Source organism: Balaenoptera ricei, chromosome 6, assembly GCF_028023285.1.
Source record: "Balaenoptera ricei isolate mBalRic1 chromosome 6, mBalRic1.hap2, whole genome shotgun sequence".
Taxonomy (NCBI): Eukaryota; Metazoa; Chordata; class Mammalia; order Artiodactyla; family Balaenopteridae; genus Balaenoptera; species Balaenoptera ricei.
The window spans coordinates 117,285,962-117,304,936 of record NC_082644.1 but is presented as its reverse complement, the minus strand read 5'-3'; the positions used below and the strand labels follow the sequence as shown (position 1 = coordinate 117,304,936).

The window sequence follows — 18,975 nt, the reverse complement described above, 5'->3', positions numbered from 1 at the left end:
ATTCATCCCACCAGCCTGGGGGGTCGGGGACAAGTCCCCAACAAAAGCTACCGCTCAGCTGTGGAACCAGCCAGGGCCCTGCCTCTGCCGACAGCAGCCTAATTGGGGTGGAGGTGTGATCTAGACGGAGAAGCCGGTGTGACTTCTGGGCTGGGAAGCTGATGAGAGTGGCGTGAGTGGGGTCCCCCAGGCCTGGAATGAGCAGTGCCTGGGCGCGGAGCACCCTCTGGCCTCATCCTAGTTCCCGGAGACCAGCCTGGGGCCCTGTCCCCAGCCCCATCCCACCCCTGGCCTTGGCCTCTGCAGACAAAGACCCAGAAACCGGACACCCTGGCCCCCCAAGCTGCTGGGGGAACAGAGAATGGGGGTCGGGGGAGGGCCTCACGCCCACCCGCCTACAGCATCAACAGGCAGCTACTTTCCGGGGGCTTCTCTGCCGCCTGGTGTTTGGGGTCAAAACAGATCATTAGAGTTCATTACCGCTCACCTCCAGGCCACTCTCACCCCTCAAGCAGCTGCTGGCTGGTTAAAGGGACAGAGAAAGATGTTCCACTTAAAAGAAAAAAAAATGAAATCCCTTAGGGACCCTTGTGGGCTTGGGAGAGGCACGTTTTCTGTAGCTTTAGCCCGAAGTGGCCTCAAAGGAGCTGGACCCACGCCTGCCTGTGCCGTCCAAGATGGCACCCGGGTGCCACGTGTGACCACCAAGGCCCGAATCGTAGCCGGTCCCAGCTAAGTGTAGAGCACACAGTGGGTCTCAAAGGGTTAGTACCAAAAGAACGTAAAACATCTCAATAATTTTTTTACATCGATAACATGTTGAATGGTACCATTTTGGATACATAGGGTTCAATAAACCATAGTAAAATGATGTCACCTGTTGCTTTTTATCTTGGTTGTTTTTTTTTTTTTTTTTTTTTTTTTACGTAGCCACTAGAAAAACTGAAATCACCCGTGGGCCTTGTGTTCGTGGCATTTAGGGTGTTTCTATGGCTCGGCCTTGTGCACTGGATGTCCAGAGGCCTGACCCTGCTGATTCCACCCCAGGAAAGAATCCAAGACCCCGGGGGTCAGGGCTCAGGCAGCCGGGAGGAGGAGGGCCTTAGCTGGGTGGCCCCCACTGGGGCCGAGAGGGCTGTGAGCAGCCCAGATATTGGCCAACCGTGTCTCAGAATGGTTCCAATCTGCAGCCGGGAAGCCAGACCCGGCATTGCGAGGACCCTGGCGGACGGGCCGCCTCATCTTTCCGTCCAGTGCCTGACCCACCCAGGCACCTGGGCGGTGTCTCGGGAAGGACAAATGGTCAGGGACAGAGTGCTGTCCCCCTGCAGTTGGCGTGAGTGAAGGGAGCTCTCCGTGGGAAAGAAGGGCGCCACCCACCACAAGGTCCCTGTCTGGAGAACCTCCCAGAACCCCGTGCCCCACACCCCCAGGGGCCTCAGCCCCCAGCGCCCACCCTCTAGGGGGAGGAGCAACGTCTTACCTTAATCTGGGGGGCCAGCGAGTAGCAGGTGAGCTCAAACCGGATCTGGTCGTTCCCCTGAAACGTGGAACGGGATGGTCAGGAGCCACAGGACAGGGACCAGTTGCGGGGGTGGGGGGGGCAATGTCGCGTGACCTTCAACGATGCACCCGAGGGCCACTCAGGGCGGACCCCCAGGGTGGTTCCCTTCTCCGCATGTGCTCACTCCCAACCTCACAGCCTTCTGAGGTGGATCCTACGAGCCTGTTTGAAAGATGAAGACTGGAGAGGGCTTTCTGCTCTGGACTTGAACCCAGGACTCCCCGAGTACACAGCTGAGCTGTGCGGGCACTCAGGTGTGCAGGACGTGTGTCTATGCGTCCGCAAGATGCCCACGTGCCCATTGTGTGCTGAGCTGTGATGGTCGTGACCTTGTGCGCACTGGCGTGTGAGGGGGCGTGTGCACAGATCATCACGTGTGTCTGCACTTCAGGGGGTGCACACGCATGCAGGCCCGGAGGCCTGGCCCCGCTGAGACTCCAGGCAGCCCCCGAGCTGCCCACACGTCAGCCTCTTCCTGAGGGCCTCCCAACTGCCCCACTCCCATAGTTCCACAGTGCTTTGTCCAGAAAACCGGGAATCCTGTCTCCTCTGGGAGCCTCAGTTTCCCTGTCTAGACAGTGGCTGGCTGGGGGAGGGGTGGATCCAGGTGACCACCAAGGGCTCCTCAGCGCCTCTGCACAGAGAGGGAAACAGGCCCAGAGGTAGCAGGGACAAGTCCAAGGGCACGGAGCCTGGCCCAAGCCTCAGGCACTGGGCCCCCACGGCCCCCACCAGCCTTGGGCAGGCGGCCCTGCCTCCCTGTGCCTGCGTCCTGTCCTCAGAGACAATGGCTGCCAGCCGCCCGCCCGCTTCCCATCAGCTCGGCAGCCTGGAGGGAGGCTTAAGCGCTGTGGAAATAACAGAGGGACCTCTCGCCTACTGTGAAAACTGCACAGGCGCAGCGAGGCAGCGGCGGGAATAACATGTTATTTTCCAGAGTCTTGTCAGGCAACGCGGAAATACAGGTTTCAGCCCCTCTGCTTGGAGCCAGAAGCTAAGGGGCCAAGGCCGCTCCTCTCTTGGTATCTCCCGGGGCCACAAGCTGTGCCGGACCAGCCACCCCACTCACCCTCCATCCCATCCCTTCAGTGAGTGCCTACCATGCGCTGGTTGTCACACGGGAGAGCCACCTGGCACCAGTGGGATTTTTAACCCTGTTTTATAGATGAGGCAATTCAGGCTCAGAGAGGTGGAGTCACTTGCCCAGGGACACACAGCCAGCAGGCACCACTCCCATCCTAATAGCTCACAGTCAGGTTACGGGTCTGAGCTCCACGCATAACTCATTGAACCCTTACGGCAGCCCCTGAGGTGGGTTCTATTATTCTCCCCATCTCATGGATGGGGAAACTGAGGCACAGGCGGTAATACTTGCCCAAGGGCCAGTGACCAGCACAGTTCCTGGAGCAATGGTGTCTACAATAAAAAGCAGACTTATTTTAGATTCGTAAAGCATATGGTCTACTGTTGCATATCCTGGTGATTTTTTTCTCCAGGGCTTCAAGTTTCCCCCAGCACAATGGCAGCTTGTGCCTCCTTGGACGGGCATACCGGGCTGGGGTCTGCCATCAGGATCGCCATGGGGACACCCATCTGTTCCCAAGCCAGAGACCCTCGCAGAAGCCAAACAGGCTCCCCAGGTTGAAACTCTGTCCCAGACAAGAGCCAAGGCCTGTCCGGTCCTTCCCTCCCTGACCCCAGGAGCCCCAGCCCCAGGGTGGCCCTGTCAGGTTCCCCGGGGGCCGGGGAGGAGGTGTAGCAGGTCCCACACACCCCGTGTGTGTCCACGTGCTGATATACATGTGTAAGTGCGGGTGCCGCACCCTCGGGGACTCTCCCATCTGCTCCTGGCCTCGCCATACAGATGGCGCCATTTACAAAACCCCTGCTGCCCACACCCCTTCCCGAGTCTCAGGCTCCTATTTCCAGGCCCCTCTTCCAAAACAGGGGGGAGGAAGGGGGCCCTCGAAGGGCCATCCCAGCTTCTGTGCGGCTCTCTGGTGGGGAGGATTCAGGGTCTCCGAGGGGTGTGAAGGGGTGGACCCCAGCTCTCTCTGCACCAGGTGCCGCCTGGGCTGGGCCCTGGGTGAGAAGCTGCCTCTGGCCTCCAGGCCTTTGCACAAGCTGTTCCTGCGGCCCGGGATGCCCTTCCTCCTTGGCGTCACTGGCTAACTCTTGCTCCCCTGGATGTCTCGGCATCACCGTTACCCCCTGCTGGGTCAGGGCTCCCAAGTCCCCTGTATGGGTGTCCCAGTGTGTGGAGGACAGCCAGGGATGGGTAGGTATTCAGTGGGGGATTCAGTGAGCCAATGCATGAAGGCGACATCGGCGGGGCTGGAACAAGGGCCTGGAGGCCCTGGGTCTCTCCATCGCCCGACTCGGGAGCCAGAAGCTGGGAGAGGCCGGGGGCTCAGGACGGTGCATGCTAGAATCTCCCCATCTGGGGAAGCCCCCCTGCAGTCTGCTTACACCCAGCTCTTTCTCTTCACTGTGAACCCCTTGCAGAAAGTTCAGCCAAGTGTCCCGCCCAGATCTGCCTCTGGGTGCCAGCCTCCTGCAGGCCACACTCACTCACTCTGGATACCTATCTCCTGACGTGTGAAGTCACTGATGCGCCCCCCCCCAGCCCCCCTCCCCCCCGAGCCAAGCAGACCACCAGCCCCTGCAGGTAGCTGGCCCCTCCCTCCCCACCACCCCCCGCCTCAAGCCTGGCATCCCTCTGGGCCCCACTCCAGGCCCTCCTGCCCCTCCTCACTCACACCCCCCTCTTCTAGGAAACTGTCTGCAGAGGCTGTTGGGGGCTTCCCCAGGTCCTATTAAATAAGGGGAAACTGAGGCACAGGAGTGCGCCTTGCCCATCAACCCCCAGAAATGATGGGATATTTTGGGGTGGGGGGGCACCGGGCCCCACCATCCCCTGTGGCCTTCCCGCTGCTGGTCTCGGAGGCCCCCCAGTGCTGTTTCAAGTCTTACTGTCCCTATTGTGGACACTGAGCATGAACTGCAGGGATGTCCCCGAATCTCAAGAGGCTACAGAACCGCCGCAGAGGGTGTTCTTCTCAGAACCGAAGCCCCGAAGAACCAGAGTGGGAAACAGGACCCTGGGTGGCCAGGACCTCCTCCAGCCGCTTCCCTGCAGGGTCAGCCTCTGGAGGCCTCAAACCCAAACCTCTGGTGCCCTCTTGTGGCCAAATGGAGCAGGGCACACAGCCGCTGGCAGCTATTCCCAGCTGCATGTGAGCTAGTCTAGTGAGGGGTGGGGGTGGGGGTCTCTCCCTGGACCCCAAGAGCCTCCCAGGCCAGGGGCAGACGCACCACACACACATTCACTCCACTAGCCCTGAAAGCCACCCTTCCTCAGTCCTGATGGTACTTCTGGAGGGACCTTCTCCAGGCAGGAGCCCTTCCATAATCCTCACTTCCTGGCCTCAGCTTGAATACCTCCTGGAACAGGGATCTCACTGCCCAGCTCATTTCATCACGGACAGGTGAGATGTCTCAGAGGTTCATTCTGCACTGATGTTTGTTCTCCAAGCCCCAGTACAGGTCTGATGATCGTGCGATCAGGGCACTTCCCTCTCATTGAGTGTTTACGACGTGCCAGGTCTAGGCTGAGCTCTTTATTGGAATGATCCTACTCACTGCTCCCAACTGCCCCATGAGCGGGTTCTATTTTATTCCCATTTTACAGATAAGGAAACTGAGACTCATGGGGTGAAGTCACACAGTGTGAAAGCAGGGGAGCCAGGATCTGAACCCAGCTGTACTGGCCCCAAAGTCCCAAGTCCTGAACCTCTGGGTTCCTCTGTACTCTCTCCTACCGCCGAGTGGAAGGCAGCACGCAGGTCTCTGCCCAAACGGCCCGGTCCACCCACCGCTCCGCCTATGATTCCCACCACCCCGCTCAAAATGTGCTAACCAGCCGCAAAGCACAGGGAGATCAGCTCGGTGCTTTGTGACCACCTAGAGGGGTGGGAGGCGGGAAGATGCAAGAGGGAAGAGATGTGGGAGCGTGTGTATATGTATGGCTGATTCACTTTGTTGTAGAGCAGAGGCTAGCACACCATTATGGGGCAATTGTGCTCCAGTGAAGATGTTTAAAAAAAAAAAAAAAAATGTGCTCACGACTAGGGTGTTAGTGAAAACTAGGGCCACGCTCACCAGTCCGCTTCTTTTACAGGAGCCCATGGTTTCAGTCCAGAACAATCCCCTACATACCATGGGGGTCGGGGAGGGTCACTGGCCACCCCCGTCCAGCCTGGGGGTTTGACGCCAAACCCCGCAGCGTGGCCCCGGCCCAGCCCTGGCCCTGCTGCTTCTCCCAAGGCTACAGCTCCCACTACGTGTTCAGGACCCTCGTCTCCAGGCTTTTGCTCAGGCTGTTCCCTCCGCCTGGCACTCTTCCTGTGCCCATTCCTCCTCCCTCAGGGCCGTGCTCTGCAGGACGGCCTTCCCTCGGCCCCTGCCTGCTGCCCCCATGGTTCCCCCTCGGCTCCCCTGGCACCGACCCCATGGCCACCCTCTCCTGCATCCATTCTCTCCCTCGCTAGGACACAGGCCCCCTGAGGGCAGGAAAAAGGGCCCGCGAAGTTCAACACTGTTCCGGTGTCCAGCACACACTCAGCCCTGTACAGACGCCAGTACAAGCTGGCTGACCGAGCACCAAGCAAATGAGTGAGCTTCCAAAGACACCACTACCACCTGGTGGGGCGACTGTCTGCAAGGCCACCCCCAAATCACACCTCCTCCGTCACAGTCTGAGCTGTGAGTGTCCCTACGTCACCCTGAGCCAGGGCCCGCTCCCCGACTCCTGACTGCCTCAACCAGCCTTGCGGGGGGGCGGGCCTGGGTCAGGTCAGGACACACGTGCTGAGAGGTAGGCCCCCTTCCCACCCATCTGGAGCAAGCCGTTGGCGGCGTGTCCGCTAACTGCGAGCTCATGACTCCAGAGTAACACTGCCTACAGTCGCCTACATCGTTAGGAATCTTGTTTCTTGAGCTCTGCCACCTGCGGGACAGGGGCTGAGGGCTTTCCTGCCTTCTACCCCCAGGGTCGTCCTTCAGTCTGCACTCCTGCACACAAGGGCCAGAAGTAGCGGGTGTGTTATGGGTTGAACTGTGTCTCCCACAAAAGATAAGTTGAAGCTCTAACCCACCCACCCCCCCCCCCCCCCCGTACTTCAGAATGTGACCTTATTTGGAGATAGAACCTTTACGGAAGTAAACAAGTTAAGATGAGGTCATTAGGGCAGGCCCTAATCCAGTATGACCGGTGTCCTGATAAAAAGGAGAAATTTGGACACAGAACGAGACACGTGCAGAGGGCAGGCAATGTGAAGATGCCCCGAGGAGACGGCCACGTGAAGATGGAGGCCTGGAGTGATGCACCCACAAGCCAAGGACACCTGAGTTATCCAAAGCCAGGGGAGAGCCCGGAAGCGGCCCTTCCCTAGCGCCTTCAGGGGGAGCATGGCAGCCAACACCTTGATTTTGGACTTCCGAAACCTCCAGAACTGTGAGAGAATCTGTTCCTGGTGTTTACGCCGCCCAGTCTGTGGTGTTGTTGCCCCGGGAGACTAAGACGAGGCCTCATCCCCGTTTTGCAAGTGAAGAAGCTGAGCTCAGGAAGGGCAAGGGCCTCGCCCAAAGCCACACAGCTGGGATTCAAGCCCGTTGCTACCTCGTGGTCTCTGACCCTGCCTACTGCATTGCACGGAGACTCCCACGGTGACCTTGGTCCCTGCGCCTCAGCAGCAAGTTTGCAAAACGGGGTGACACTGCTCAAACCGCATGTGGAACAGGCACACGGGACTCACACACTCGGGGTACAGGGCAGAGCCGTCCCTAACTCGCTACTAAAAACATTCCTCTTATTCAGACTGGACGGGCCAGTCCGTCCACTGCATACCTGACTGTGCTGGGGGAGAACCTACAACTGCTTGAGGACCGTCCATTGCCTGGCTGCCTGTGTGCCCCTCGCAGGCCCCCTGCCTCCTTCTCCGTCCCCAGCCGTCCATCCTGGCCTCACCTTTCCTGTGGCGCCGTGTGACACGTACTTGGCTCCCTCCTGCTGGGCGATCTCCACCTGTTTGCGGGCAATGCAGGGCCTGGCGAGAGAGGTACCCAGGAGGTAGCGGTCCTCATACAGTGCGCTGGACTGGATGGCGGGCCAGACGAACTCCTCCACAAACTCCTTGCTGACGTCCTCGATGAACACCTATGGGGAGAGGAGCCCATGAGAGGGAGCCTCGGCAGGGACGGGATGCAGTCAGAAAGCAGAGTCCCAGGGGCCTCAAGTGGCCTGCATCTAAGGCAGACGCTGTTAATGGATCCCAGGGCAAGCTGTACCTCCACTTTTCCTTCTGCATCTGTAGTAGACATCATAAATCAATCCAGCATACATTGTAGTTACTCTCCCTCCAGCACTCATGGCAGACATTACTAATCGATCCTGATCTACCATCCAGGTGAAACTGGATGTGGTCCTTAAATCTCTCCCAACATAGCATTCTGGGCCTGAGATGAAACAAGATCTAAATCCAAGATCTAAATCTAGATGTAATCCACAAAAGCCAGGGATTATTTTGTCCCGCAGGTGGCAGCTGGCAATATCTGGAAGTATTTTTGGTTGTCATAACTGATGGGTTGTGGGGGTCATTCTGGCCTCTAGTGGGTAAAGGCCAGTGATGCTGCGAAACATCCTACAATACACAGGACAGCCAGCCACATGTCAACAGTGTCGAGGTTGAGAAACCCTAATCTAGAGGAATTATTCTCAAAATGTAGACCCCCTAGAGTTCCCCAGACCCTTTCAAGGAGACTGAAAACATTTTTTATGATACTCAGTTGATATTTGCCTTTTTCCCTCTGTTGACATTCACATTGAATATGCAAAAGTGATGATGGGGGAAGGGGCTGGCACTTAGCACAAATCAGGGCAGAGGCACCACACTCCTCAGAGACATGGCGTTCCTCACGCCTTGCTCTCGCAGTGCAGATTTCTCTTAAGAGTGGTCTTGAAAATGCAGTAAAAAATGATTAACTTTTGTTATATCTCGACTTGAGTACAAAATGTGAAACATACGCGAAGCATATCTGCTGCATTCACAAGTGAATTATTAGCTCAACTAGCTCCTTTTCTCATAGAACATTGTTCTTGAACAAAGGACCGACAGACAAGTCAGGGTCAATGCAGACTTGGGTTTTTGGCCAACATTTTCATAAGAATGAAGTGACCCTATCGCTTCAAGGAAAACTGAGAATTTGTTGCCAATGATAAAACTCAAGCTTTCCAGTAAAAGTTAGAATTATGGAAAACTTGTATCTGACACCGTGAACTTGGCAGCTTCCTAATACTTCTGATGTGAGTTTTATTGCGTTTTATGGTGCTTCGCAGATATTGCGTTTCTTTTGTACTGTTAGCCTATGTGAGCAGGGACCAGGCTGGCCACGTTCACCTTACGGGCCTGCTCACCACATGATTAGATGCACAATCAATGCACTGATTCTGTTGAATGGATGGAAGGATGGGTGGATGAGAGCTAGGAGGGATGGACAGTTAGATGGATGAGGGATGGATGAGTGAGTGGATGTGTGAATGGACAGTGAGATAAAAGAGGGATGGGCAGGTGGATGGATGGATGAGGAAGAGACAGATGGATGGGGAGGTGGGCTGGGGAGGTGACTGGGTAGAAGAGTGGCTGGGGGAGACCAGAAGATGATGCCCTTTGCACACCAAAAGCAGAAGGAATTGACCTTATACTCCTGGAAGCAAGAGGACCCGTTGGAAGGCGTGGAGGAGACAAGGAGCTTTGGGACAGGACCCCCCCACAGCTGCCTCCACCAGGTCAAATCCCATTTCCAGCCCCAAACCCTGCCTTCCGCTTGGTACCTTTTTAGCCCCAAGCTTCAGCGCCTTCTTCCTGGCTTCCTCAAAGTCTTCCTTCTGGCCGACGTTGGCCTGAGGAGCAGCAGAGAGGACCCATCAACCCAGGGGCAGAAAGAAGAGCTGAGAAGAATGTCCCCCCCGGCCCCTCCCCTCCCCTGGGGTGAGCCCTGGGCAAGTGCGTTTCACACACAACCGCCCTCAGGTGGTGGTAGTTTCAACTGGATCGCTGAGGTCAAAGTAAGAAGGAGAAAGGGCTCGAACCAGGGTCTGGAGAAGCTGTAACACTCTCCAGAGCTAATACTTGGTTGAAGGACGGGCCGAGCCTGGCCCTGTGCACCCAGGCTGCTAGGTTGCAACATTTGCTGTCACTGCCTTGAAGGTCTAAGGCTTCCCTTGAACTCTTCTTCCCCCAATTCCCCCAAAGTCAGTACAAAGGTTGAATAGTCAGCAGCTGCCTGACTCAGCTCACTTCCCCAGCCAAGTACGGCAACTTGACTGTCCCAGGGCGCCTGAGCCAGCTCGAGGCTGAGGCCTGGGCTCTGGGCACCCAGCTGTCCCCCTGCTGGAGCCCAGCCTCCGGTTCCGACATCCCCATCTAGACACGGGCATTTTTTTCTGCTGGCTGCACTCTGGCCTCCTGCCTAGACGTTGGCCCTGGCTTCTGCTCAACAGACTCTGGAATCTTCCCAGAGTCCAGCTGCAGGTGCTTTTCTGAGGTCACTCAGCTTTTAAATCCGCCTGGGGGGAGCCCGGGATCTGGACGGCCCACCGCTGCTGCTGATGACAGCGTGCACACACCCCAGGCTCTCTGCATCCGCTCAGACCCCTGGCTCTCTCTCAGCAGGCAACTGTGAGCCAGGCACTTCCCCTCCCCCACCTGAGGGACACGGGGTCAGCACTGTTAGGACGGTAGATTGACTTCAACTGCAAACAAATGGTTCTTGACAACAGCTGAACTTTTCCTGTCCAGAGTGCCATCCTCACTTCCTCTGTAAAGAGAACCTTCTCTCCTGGGACCTCTTTCCACAGGGATGGGTGACAGCACATCACGTCACCTGCTCACTGTAGGGACGAGCCCTCCGAGACACAACCATACTGACAAATGCATGGTGGGCAGGGACTCAGGCCAGTCAATGAGAGTCCCCCCTGGCCCTTCTGTCAGAGCTTCTGCAGGAAGCTCTCCTTTCTCTGGGAAAACTTGGGTGTGATGATGTGAGCCTTGCCTGCCCTGTGGAGAGGCCAAGAATGAAGCCAAGCAGAGATGGAGGCAGATCTGGATAAGCACCTGGATCCAGCCTTGCCTGAAGCCATTATACCCCTGGCCTTCTCAGTTACATGAAGAACTGTATTATTTTGGTTTTCTTTGTTTATTTTTGGTTTTATTTGGCTTAAGCTGGGTTTCTAGAATTTGCACAGTCATATGGAGAAAGATTCAGAGGTTATGTCCAGGTTTATCAGAAGTTGAGCTGGTTTAATTAGGGATGTCTGCTATGGACCCTGGATGGGGGATGGCATCATACATAACCTATGGCCCGTGACCTATTTGCTATCCCAGAATTAGGTGATCTCCAAGGGCTCGTCTAGTTTAGCCAGTGTAGGATCCTACACTCTTTGCTGAATTATTGAGGGCTTTGGGAAAGGGGAAGATTGTATGCCTTCTCGTGGCCTTCAGCAGATCCAAGCCCTTGGTCCCTCTCCAGGCAGGCTGGCCCAGCAGCTCTGCCAGGCGCACTCCTGTGCCCCCCGTCCAGTTACTCGCATGGAGACTTGGCCTCCTCTGTGACCTGGGGGGGCATCTCAGACCTGGGGGACTTCCAAGGTGTTCACTCGACAGATGAAGAGAAAGAGGCAGTAAGTGAGAAGCATTTTCCTACAGTTCAAGACAGGCTTAGAGAGGGGGAGCTGGGCTTGGATGAGCGACAGTGGGCAGGTGGGCAGGTTGCATGGACAGCAAGGCCGGCAGTAGAAAGACACACATGCCAGGCGCCCCCTCACCAGGTAGGCAATGACGTCATAGCCCTGCTCCTTCAGCCACACAAGGATGCAGGAGGTGTCCAGGCCCCCGCTGTAGGCCAGAACCACGGAGCCTTTGCCGGACATCTCGTCTGGAGGGAGGAGACGAGGAAGAATGTGAGTGACCCAGAGCCAGCCCTGCCCCCTCCCCATCTGCCAGCCCCTCCCGACAGCTCCCTTCTGGCCTGTCGCCCAGCCCCGACCTCGGCCTTGGGCAGTCTTATCCCCTGGACAGGCCGCCACCGTGAGGTGTGAAACAGGATGTTCGTCTGTCATCAGGACCAGCTGAGCTGCTCCTTCCTGCAGCCTCACGCCTTCCACCCCCGACACCCTCTCAGGGGACCCACACACACCACGCTGGGGCCTGGCAGGTGGAGGCATGTCTTAGAGCCAGTTCCCCACCAGCTAGAGAAGACGACAGGGTCAAGGTCAAGACGCGAAGGGTGCACAGCATCAGGAGACTTGGGAGAGGCCGTGGCCCTGAGGCTCGGGCAGCCCACACATCTCCAGTCAGAACTGCTCCTTGCTAGGCTGGGCCAGTGCGAGTGAGGCATGGCCCTGGGGGCCTCGTATAGATCACCCTGCACCCCGACTATGACCGCATGAGGTAGGAGCTGTCATGCATGTCGGGGCAGCAGAGACTGGGGCTCAGAGAGGTCAGTGGCCAGCTTGAGGTCACAGAGCACGTGCCTGTGTCTGTCTGGCTCCAGAACCTGGGTTCTTCCCAGCATGCAGAGCTGCCTGCCAGCTCTACAGGTAATAGGATGCCTCCCTGGACCTCTCCCCCCTGGGCCCCAGTGAACCTTCACACAATGGGACTTTAGGCTCTTTTTAAAAGCAAGTACCTCTGAGAGGGGAAACACAAGAGACCCCAAACACCTCAATGAACTCAGCTCCAAAATGATTAGTTGGGAGGAGCTCAGAGACCAACTTCCCTATGTGCAGAGGGGGAAACTGAGGCCCGGAGGAGGAAGGTAGCCAGGACGTACAGATGGTAGATCCGTCCTTCTGCAGCAGGACAGATGTGTCCCACGCTATCCCTCCCTCTCTTCAGCTACACTGACGCTTCCAGAAGGCACCAGGGCCTCCTCACTCCTTGCCTTTGCAGCCACTGTTCCTTCTGCCCAGAAGGCTCTCCCTGAACCCTCGGGCTGCACCAGGCCCTGCCTCCCCCCCACTCTCCACATGGCCCTGAGAGTAGATGCTGTTATGTGCCCTCTTTGCTGAAGAGGAGACCGAGGGTCAGAGAGGCGAGGTCACTTGCTTGAGGTCCTATGGTCAGCAGGTGGCGGGGCCAGATTTGGATCCAGTCCATCTCTCTCCAGCCTCCATGGACATGGCCCCAGCCTCCTGCATTTCCTGGGTGTGTGCTTGTGTCTGGCGGGAGCATTTGCACTGGAGACTGACCGAAGTCAGGGTCCTTAATAGAATCTATGGGGAAAGGCTGTGGGCATCACTGCACAGATCCACGTGGGCCTCATCCAGAAGGGCCTCTCCCCAAGGACGCAGGCTCCTGTATACTGAAGGCTTCTCGTGTGCCTGGAGGTTTAGAGGCAAAGTGGTCACCCAGCCCAACTGAGGGACAAGAACACATCCTATGTGCTGTCCCCGGCATCTCACCAGGACACCTGCCAGCCAATCCCAGGGCTCACATGTCTTTACTGCCCTTTGGACTTGGAAGGGGAAACACCTCATGGAACAGTGAGTTTGGGGGCGGTTCTGAGGGACGGATGTCCACAATTCCCCCCTTCAGTGGGCATTCGGCCACCTGCCAGGCTGTCCCAGGCCAGCCAGGGCCAGCAGACATGCCCATGGCAACCGCAGCCAGGCAACAGGCCATCCAGGATGGAGGGGAGGAGGTGGGAGGGAGGCAGGAAGCACTCAAGGTAGGAAGTGCCTGGGGCTGAAGGTGTGGGTTGCGGCTTCCAGAATCTGTCTTGATGGCTCAGAGAACCACCCTGCAAATGCAAGGGCCACTCGGCTGCCTGGCACAGCAGCTGGGTGACACCAGAGGCCGTGAACCCAGCCTACCCAGCCCCTGGACTCCCGTTTGGGCAGCCTCGCTGGGTGGGAAGACTCAGGAGCCCCAGAGCCCCGTCCAGCACCCTGCTGCAGTGTGCGCGCTCCCAGCCGTGTGTTCCTGTGCGAAGGGGCTGGTGGTGTGGTCAGGTGGGGGGTGTAATGTTGCATATTTGTGAAGCTCTATTGAGATATAATTGACACGCAATAAACTGCATATATCTAAAGCGTACAATTTAGTAAGTTTCGACATGTGTCTACAGCCAGGAAATCATCACCACAATCAAGATAATGAAGGTATCCATTATAAGCGGAGTCCTCCATTTGTGTTATCCCCAGTTTAGAGACAGGGAAACTGAGGCTCAGGTTAAGGAACTTGCTCAAGGCCTTGCTTGGCTGGTGAGTGGCAGAGCCAGGATTCAAACCCAGATCAGCTAGACTCATAAGTACAAGGCTTCCCCTCTCTGGGAGGTGCAAGGAAGGGGATCCCTGGGACAAGGTGTGGTCTGGGAAGCCACAGGTGGCTCAGATACCCTGGAGTGACAGGGAGAGATGATGCGGGCCCAAGAGTCACCCCTGCTGTGCCACCTCCCAAAGGCCCTGGAGCCAGAGGATGGGCACCGGAGTGGGGGAGGGGCAGCTCCATGGAAACAGACCTCCGGGGCCTGCCCTGTTCTGCCTCAGTGATCCCCCTGAGCCTGATGCATGGCCCATCACAGCACTGTCACAATGTATTCTAACTGCCCCCGCTGCCCACTGTGAGCTCTGTGGGGACAGGACCATCTCTCAGCGCCTGGCACATGGCAGGCACTCAGAGCAAGGCTGCTGATTCTGCGGCCTGAGGAAGGAACTGACTTGGAGGTCAGCTCCTCACCTATAGAGAGAGAGGGTTACAATCCCCCCCAAGTCTGGAATCCCATGCACGTTCCCATCCGTAAACTTGTGAGCCCCTCCTGCTTGCCAGGCCATGTGCACGCACGGCTACAGAGGGCCTCAGCCTCTGGGTCTGAGACACGTGATGCAATGGGTGCACCCAGGAGAATGTGCCTGAGCGCAGGGGTGTGTGTGTGTGTGTGTGTGTGTGTGTGCGCGCGTGCACATGTGTGCCTGCATTTCTTGGGGAGAATGTACCTGAGACTGCATGCATTCACCTGTGTCTGCGCACACCCACACACACACACACACACACACACATACGTGTGTGTGTGTGTGTGTGTGGGTGGGTGGCGTTTGAGTCTGCATGTGCACGTCCAGAGATTAGCTGGGCAGGTGGGCTGAGACAATGATATAATCTGACACTGGCATTGCTCCGCCCTTCCTGGCGAAGCTCCCTCCTCCCTCAGCCAGTGAGGTCCCTGCCAGTGAGGTCCTGGCAGACTATGTGGGGCAGAAACTAAAGGAAGCTGAGGCCTCAATCTGGGGGAGAGGGAGGGACAATGGAAGAGACTAGGGGCAGAGCACAGTGGCTGGGTCCTCCAGACCTGGGTTCAAGCAGCTTAAGCTGCTCACCTGCAAAACGCGAGCAAGAAAAGCCCATCCCTCCACAGGGCGACCGTGGGTTCCGTGAGATTCCAGGAGGAGCCCAGAGCTGGGTACCACACCTGTGCCCACCAAACTCTCCTTACCACTGGGTCCTGGCTGGCCTTGGGCAAGCCCCTCACTCTCTAGGCCTCAATATCGCTGTCTGCACAAGAACCTGAAAGCCTGAAAGCCCTTCTGGTTCTGACACCCCAGGACACTGGGCTTCCTGCCTGAGGACTCGGCCTCCCCCAGCCCAGGGGGGCTGGACTCCTGGGGCTCTGGGGCTCCTGAGTCTCGGCCTCCCCCAGCCCCAGCCTGGCCGCCACCCCACCCTCCATGAAGGGCGCAGGGCAGGTGCCCCAGCTCCCAGGCACATGACCACTGCCAAGAACATTCATGCCCCCAGCTCCCGGGGCCAGCCCAGACATCCTGCTCCAGAAGAGGGACACCTGGGAAGGGAAGAAGAGGGCCTCATGCCAAGATGCCTGCCAGCCTGGCCTTAGTTGGCAAGGCAGGGGGCATTCTCCAGTGCCTCCGCCAGAGCCATCCGGCCAGCTCCCAGTGAACGTGCCAGGCCAGCCTGGGCAGTTGCTCAGCACTAAGAAAATTCATGCGGCTCTAAAACGTCAAAGCTAGAAGGATGACAAGAGCAGGTGCTATGTTTAGTGCCACACGTGCATCATTTCAAGGCGGGGACTATTATTGCCACCTATTTACAGATGGTGAACCCGAGGCTCAGAAAAGTTAGTGACTTGCCCAGGTCTCAAGCAAGCGGATGGCAGTGCTGGGATAGAAACCCAGGCTGACTGCAGACCACCTGTTCTTTACTGCTCTCTGCCCGACACTCTCTGGTCTCTGGGAGACCACAGACTGTCTCCCCCTCCCATTACTTGTCTGCCAGAAGACAAAATCCTCAACGAACCATCACCAGTCAGTATGCTATTTCTCTGTGCTGCAGCAACACGAATGTTCCCCTGGAACCCCTCCCCTCCCATTCTAACTCAGTCAAGCTGAGTTCATTATAGTTTCTAAAAAGCCTAGCTCCACCAAGGCCATAGAATTCTCCCTGACTTAGGGGTTTGCTCATTTTAGGACTGCAACTCTTATCCTTTTGCTGCCCTCATTGGTGTCTGATAGAGCTAGGCTGCAATTCCACACTTTGACCAGGAGGTCAAAGTGTCAGGATTCAGCCTGAACATTTGTTTGCCTGACACACTCAGCTCATTTCATCTGCATACTTGGCGAGACACAGAGGAAGGATTTCTGCGTCTGATGAGAAAGCTGAGGGCAGTAGGGGTGCTCTAGGCTACATACTGAGCTGGCTCTCCGCTGCAAATTCCTGGGGCCTGAGATTCAAATCAGGAATGCCAGGCTCTCTTGGGGACACCAGCACTCCAGCAAACTTCCTCTGCCCAGGGTAGGAGGGGTCCTTTGGGAGTGCCTTGGCTTAGGAAGATTGGGTCTCCAGTTTCGACGAGAATGTCCCGAGGTAGGAGGTAGGAAGACTAAGTGGACCTCACCACGCCCCAGTGACAGGCACTTAAACCCTTTCCAGAGCATTTGGTTATGGAAGAAAGCACGAGTTCATTCATTTGTTTACTACATTGAAATGCCTGTGGATGCCTGGCCTATCCCAAGTCTGGGGAGGGCGTCTGCCCCACAGGAAGGAGCCAAGGCCCGGTGGATCAACTTTGCCCGAAATCAGAGCCTTAGACCTTGAATTCCAGAGGTTATCTCTCTCCACATGGATGCCCACAGGCCAGGCGCTCGCTTCAGAGGCTGTGCGCTCAGCTTTCGGATGAAGGCAACTGGCTGTCTTGGCTTGCCTCCCAGGACCCACGGGACGAAGACGAGATGGGGCATGGGAAAGTGCTTGCACAGCAGGTGAGTCTGGGCCTGGCCCCCCGAAAGTCAGGCTCCTGGGTCCTGGGCCAGGGAAACGGTTACCATCAGAGCCAACTGACCACACAAGCCCAGGGGAGGCAGGCAGCTGATGGGGGCACCTGTGGGTACTCAGGGGGGCTCAGACTGTGCTGAGTGGGGGCCTCCCTCCACCCCATCCTGTGCCTGGCCTGGGGTCTAGGCGCTCAGCCGGAAGCATTCACCACTCATTCACGAGCACTCAGCAGAGCCAGAGTTACTTCTCAGCATAACGCACAGGTGGCTCCACCGGGACCGGACCCCCTGCCCTGGCTCTGAGCCGGGGATGGGCGGGGGGGAGGGAGTGTAGAACGGAGACTCCTCCAGCTCCTATCCAGTTCCCACGCCCTTTGTGGCTGTTTCTGCCTCTACTGTCTCCCTCCCCCGCCAGAACCTAAGTCAGGAGGGCAGGGACCCCGTCTCCTGTTCCGAACGCCCAGCACGGTAGCACCCGGTGAGTCACTCCCCAGACACAGGGAGTGAACGGACCCAGGCACCCTTCTCAACAGTATACATCCCCTTACTGTTTCCTGAGCCCTGAGCCTGTGCCAGCCATGACGAATGGAGAAACTGAGGCTTAGGACTCTGGGAGGCTGGCCCGAAGGCTCACCCAGTTGTGGACTTGTGCCTGCCTTCCGGGCTGGGGTCTGCCCTCTTCTGTCACCAGCCTGGGCGTGGCGGGGAGGGATCAAAGCCCAGGGCCGATTTGATCCATCCCTGGGGAAAGGAGAGGTTTGCTCCTGCCCGGGATGTGCAGTCAGACCGCACTGCTCTCGGGAGGAGACGCCCCACTTCGCAGAGAGGAGCACTGAGGCGGCCGGGTCACGGGACCTCCTCAGGAAGAGCCCTGGCGGGATGGGAGAGGAGCTTCCTGCATTTCACAGAGACTCTCCTTCCCTGGAGGGCGAGGCCGCCCCAGGGGCCAAAGGCAACAGGCATCAGGACGGCTGACATTTCCTGACGAGCGGTCCCTCCCCCAGGCCAGTGCCAGCCGGAAACCGGGCACTGCGGCCAGGCGAGGCCCCCGCCCCACCGGCCAGAGAACGCAGTGCCCTTCCAGAAGGCAGAGCCGCGCGACTGACGCCCCCTGCAGGGGAGGGAGCCCAGCCACACCCAAGGCACCGGGGTGGGCCGCCCGGAGCCCGGAGCGACCCGCCCGGGGGAAACTGAGGCTGGGGCTGTGGGAGGGGCCGAGATGCCCAAGCCCCGGGGGCGCGCGAGGCGCAGCGGTGAGGCTGGACCTCTGGTTGCGAGCAGAGGAAAAGAGGCGGAGACAGAGGCCAGGGCCAGAGAGGGGCCGAGAGAATCGGGAATCCTCCCACCCTCCGGGTTCCCAAGGTCTCCATCTGTGGGGCTCGCGGCATAAGGGAAATTGGATCGGAGAAGGAAAATCCAGAAAGGACCTCGGCCTGCAAAGGCGACAAGTAACCCGACCTATCCCTCAGACCACCGGCCTCGCACCCCGGCCCCTCTCCGCGGCCCAAGGGAGCCAGGAATCCGGCCGCCAAGCGTTTGAGCAACAGGAGGCCGGGCGTCGGCCCCCTGCCCGCCCGTCCAGGTCCGAGCCCGGGGCGCGCTGTGCCCTCCGCCTCCTCGGCTCGTTCGCGGTGGGGTCCGGGCAGAGGGCGACCTAGGCCGGGGAGTGGGAAGGGGACGCCTTACCGGGAGGCAGGCGGCGGCGGCAGGCGGCGGAGCAAGGCTGGTGGCGGCGCGCATCCCGGGTTATAAGCACGGGGCAGAGGGCAGGGCCGGGGCCCGGGGACAAGTCGGAGGAAGAGAGCAGCAGACCCCGCCCCCGGGCCCGGCCCCCCTCGCGGAGCGGCTCGGCGTTCGCGGCCACCGGCGGGGGCGTCGGGGCCAGGCCTTTCCCTCCCTCCTCGCCCCTCCCCTTTCCCTCCTTCCCTCCTGCCCACCCAGCTGCCGACACACCCTCCCGGCCGGTCCCCCGCCCTGGCCGCAGGGTCTGGCGGCTCCCCTGGGCGCGGTAGTGGCTGGAATCCTCGCGACTGACAGGGTGACAAGCCCTCCTGCCAGACTTGCCGCCTGGCCC

The 18,975-nt window shown here is 58.3% G+C and overlaps 1 protein-coding gene across 2 annotated transcripts in view; it reads right to left on the bottom strand.

The window, feature by feature from the left end:
- Positions 1-18,768, bottom strand: part of ASS1 (argininosuccinate synthase 1) — a 51,371-nt gene extending 32,603 nt beyond the window's left edge. The window contains exons 1-5 of one of the 2 annotated variants that reach the window (XM_059925833.1): positions 18,588-18,767; positions 11,448-11,557; positions 9,456-9,524; positions 7,593-7,781; positions 1,484-1,540 (exon numbers count right to left, since the gene is read on the bottom strand). In XM_059925833.1, the coding sequence (XP_059781816.1) occupies positions 1,484-1,540; positions 7,593-7,781; positions 9,456-9,524; positions 11,448-11,552 (420 nt within the window). In that variant the 5' untranslated portion in view covers positions 11,553-11,557; positions 18,588-18,767. Of the gene's footprint in view, positions 1-1,483; positions 1,541-7,592; positions 7,782-9,455; positions 9,525-11,447; positions 11,558-18,587 lie in introns of both variants that reach the window. The other variant, XM_059925834.1, reaches the window with a different exon arrangement.
- Positions 18,769-18,975: the final 207 nt, after the last annotated feature.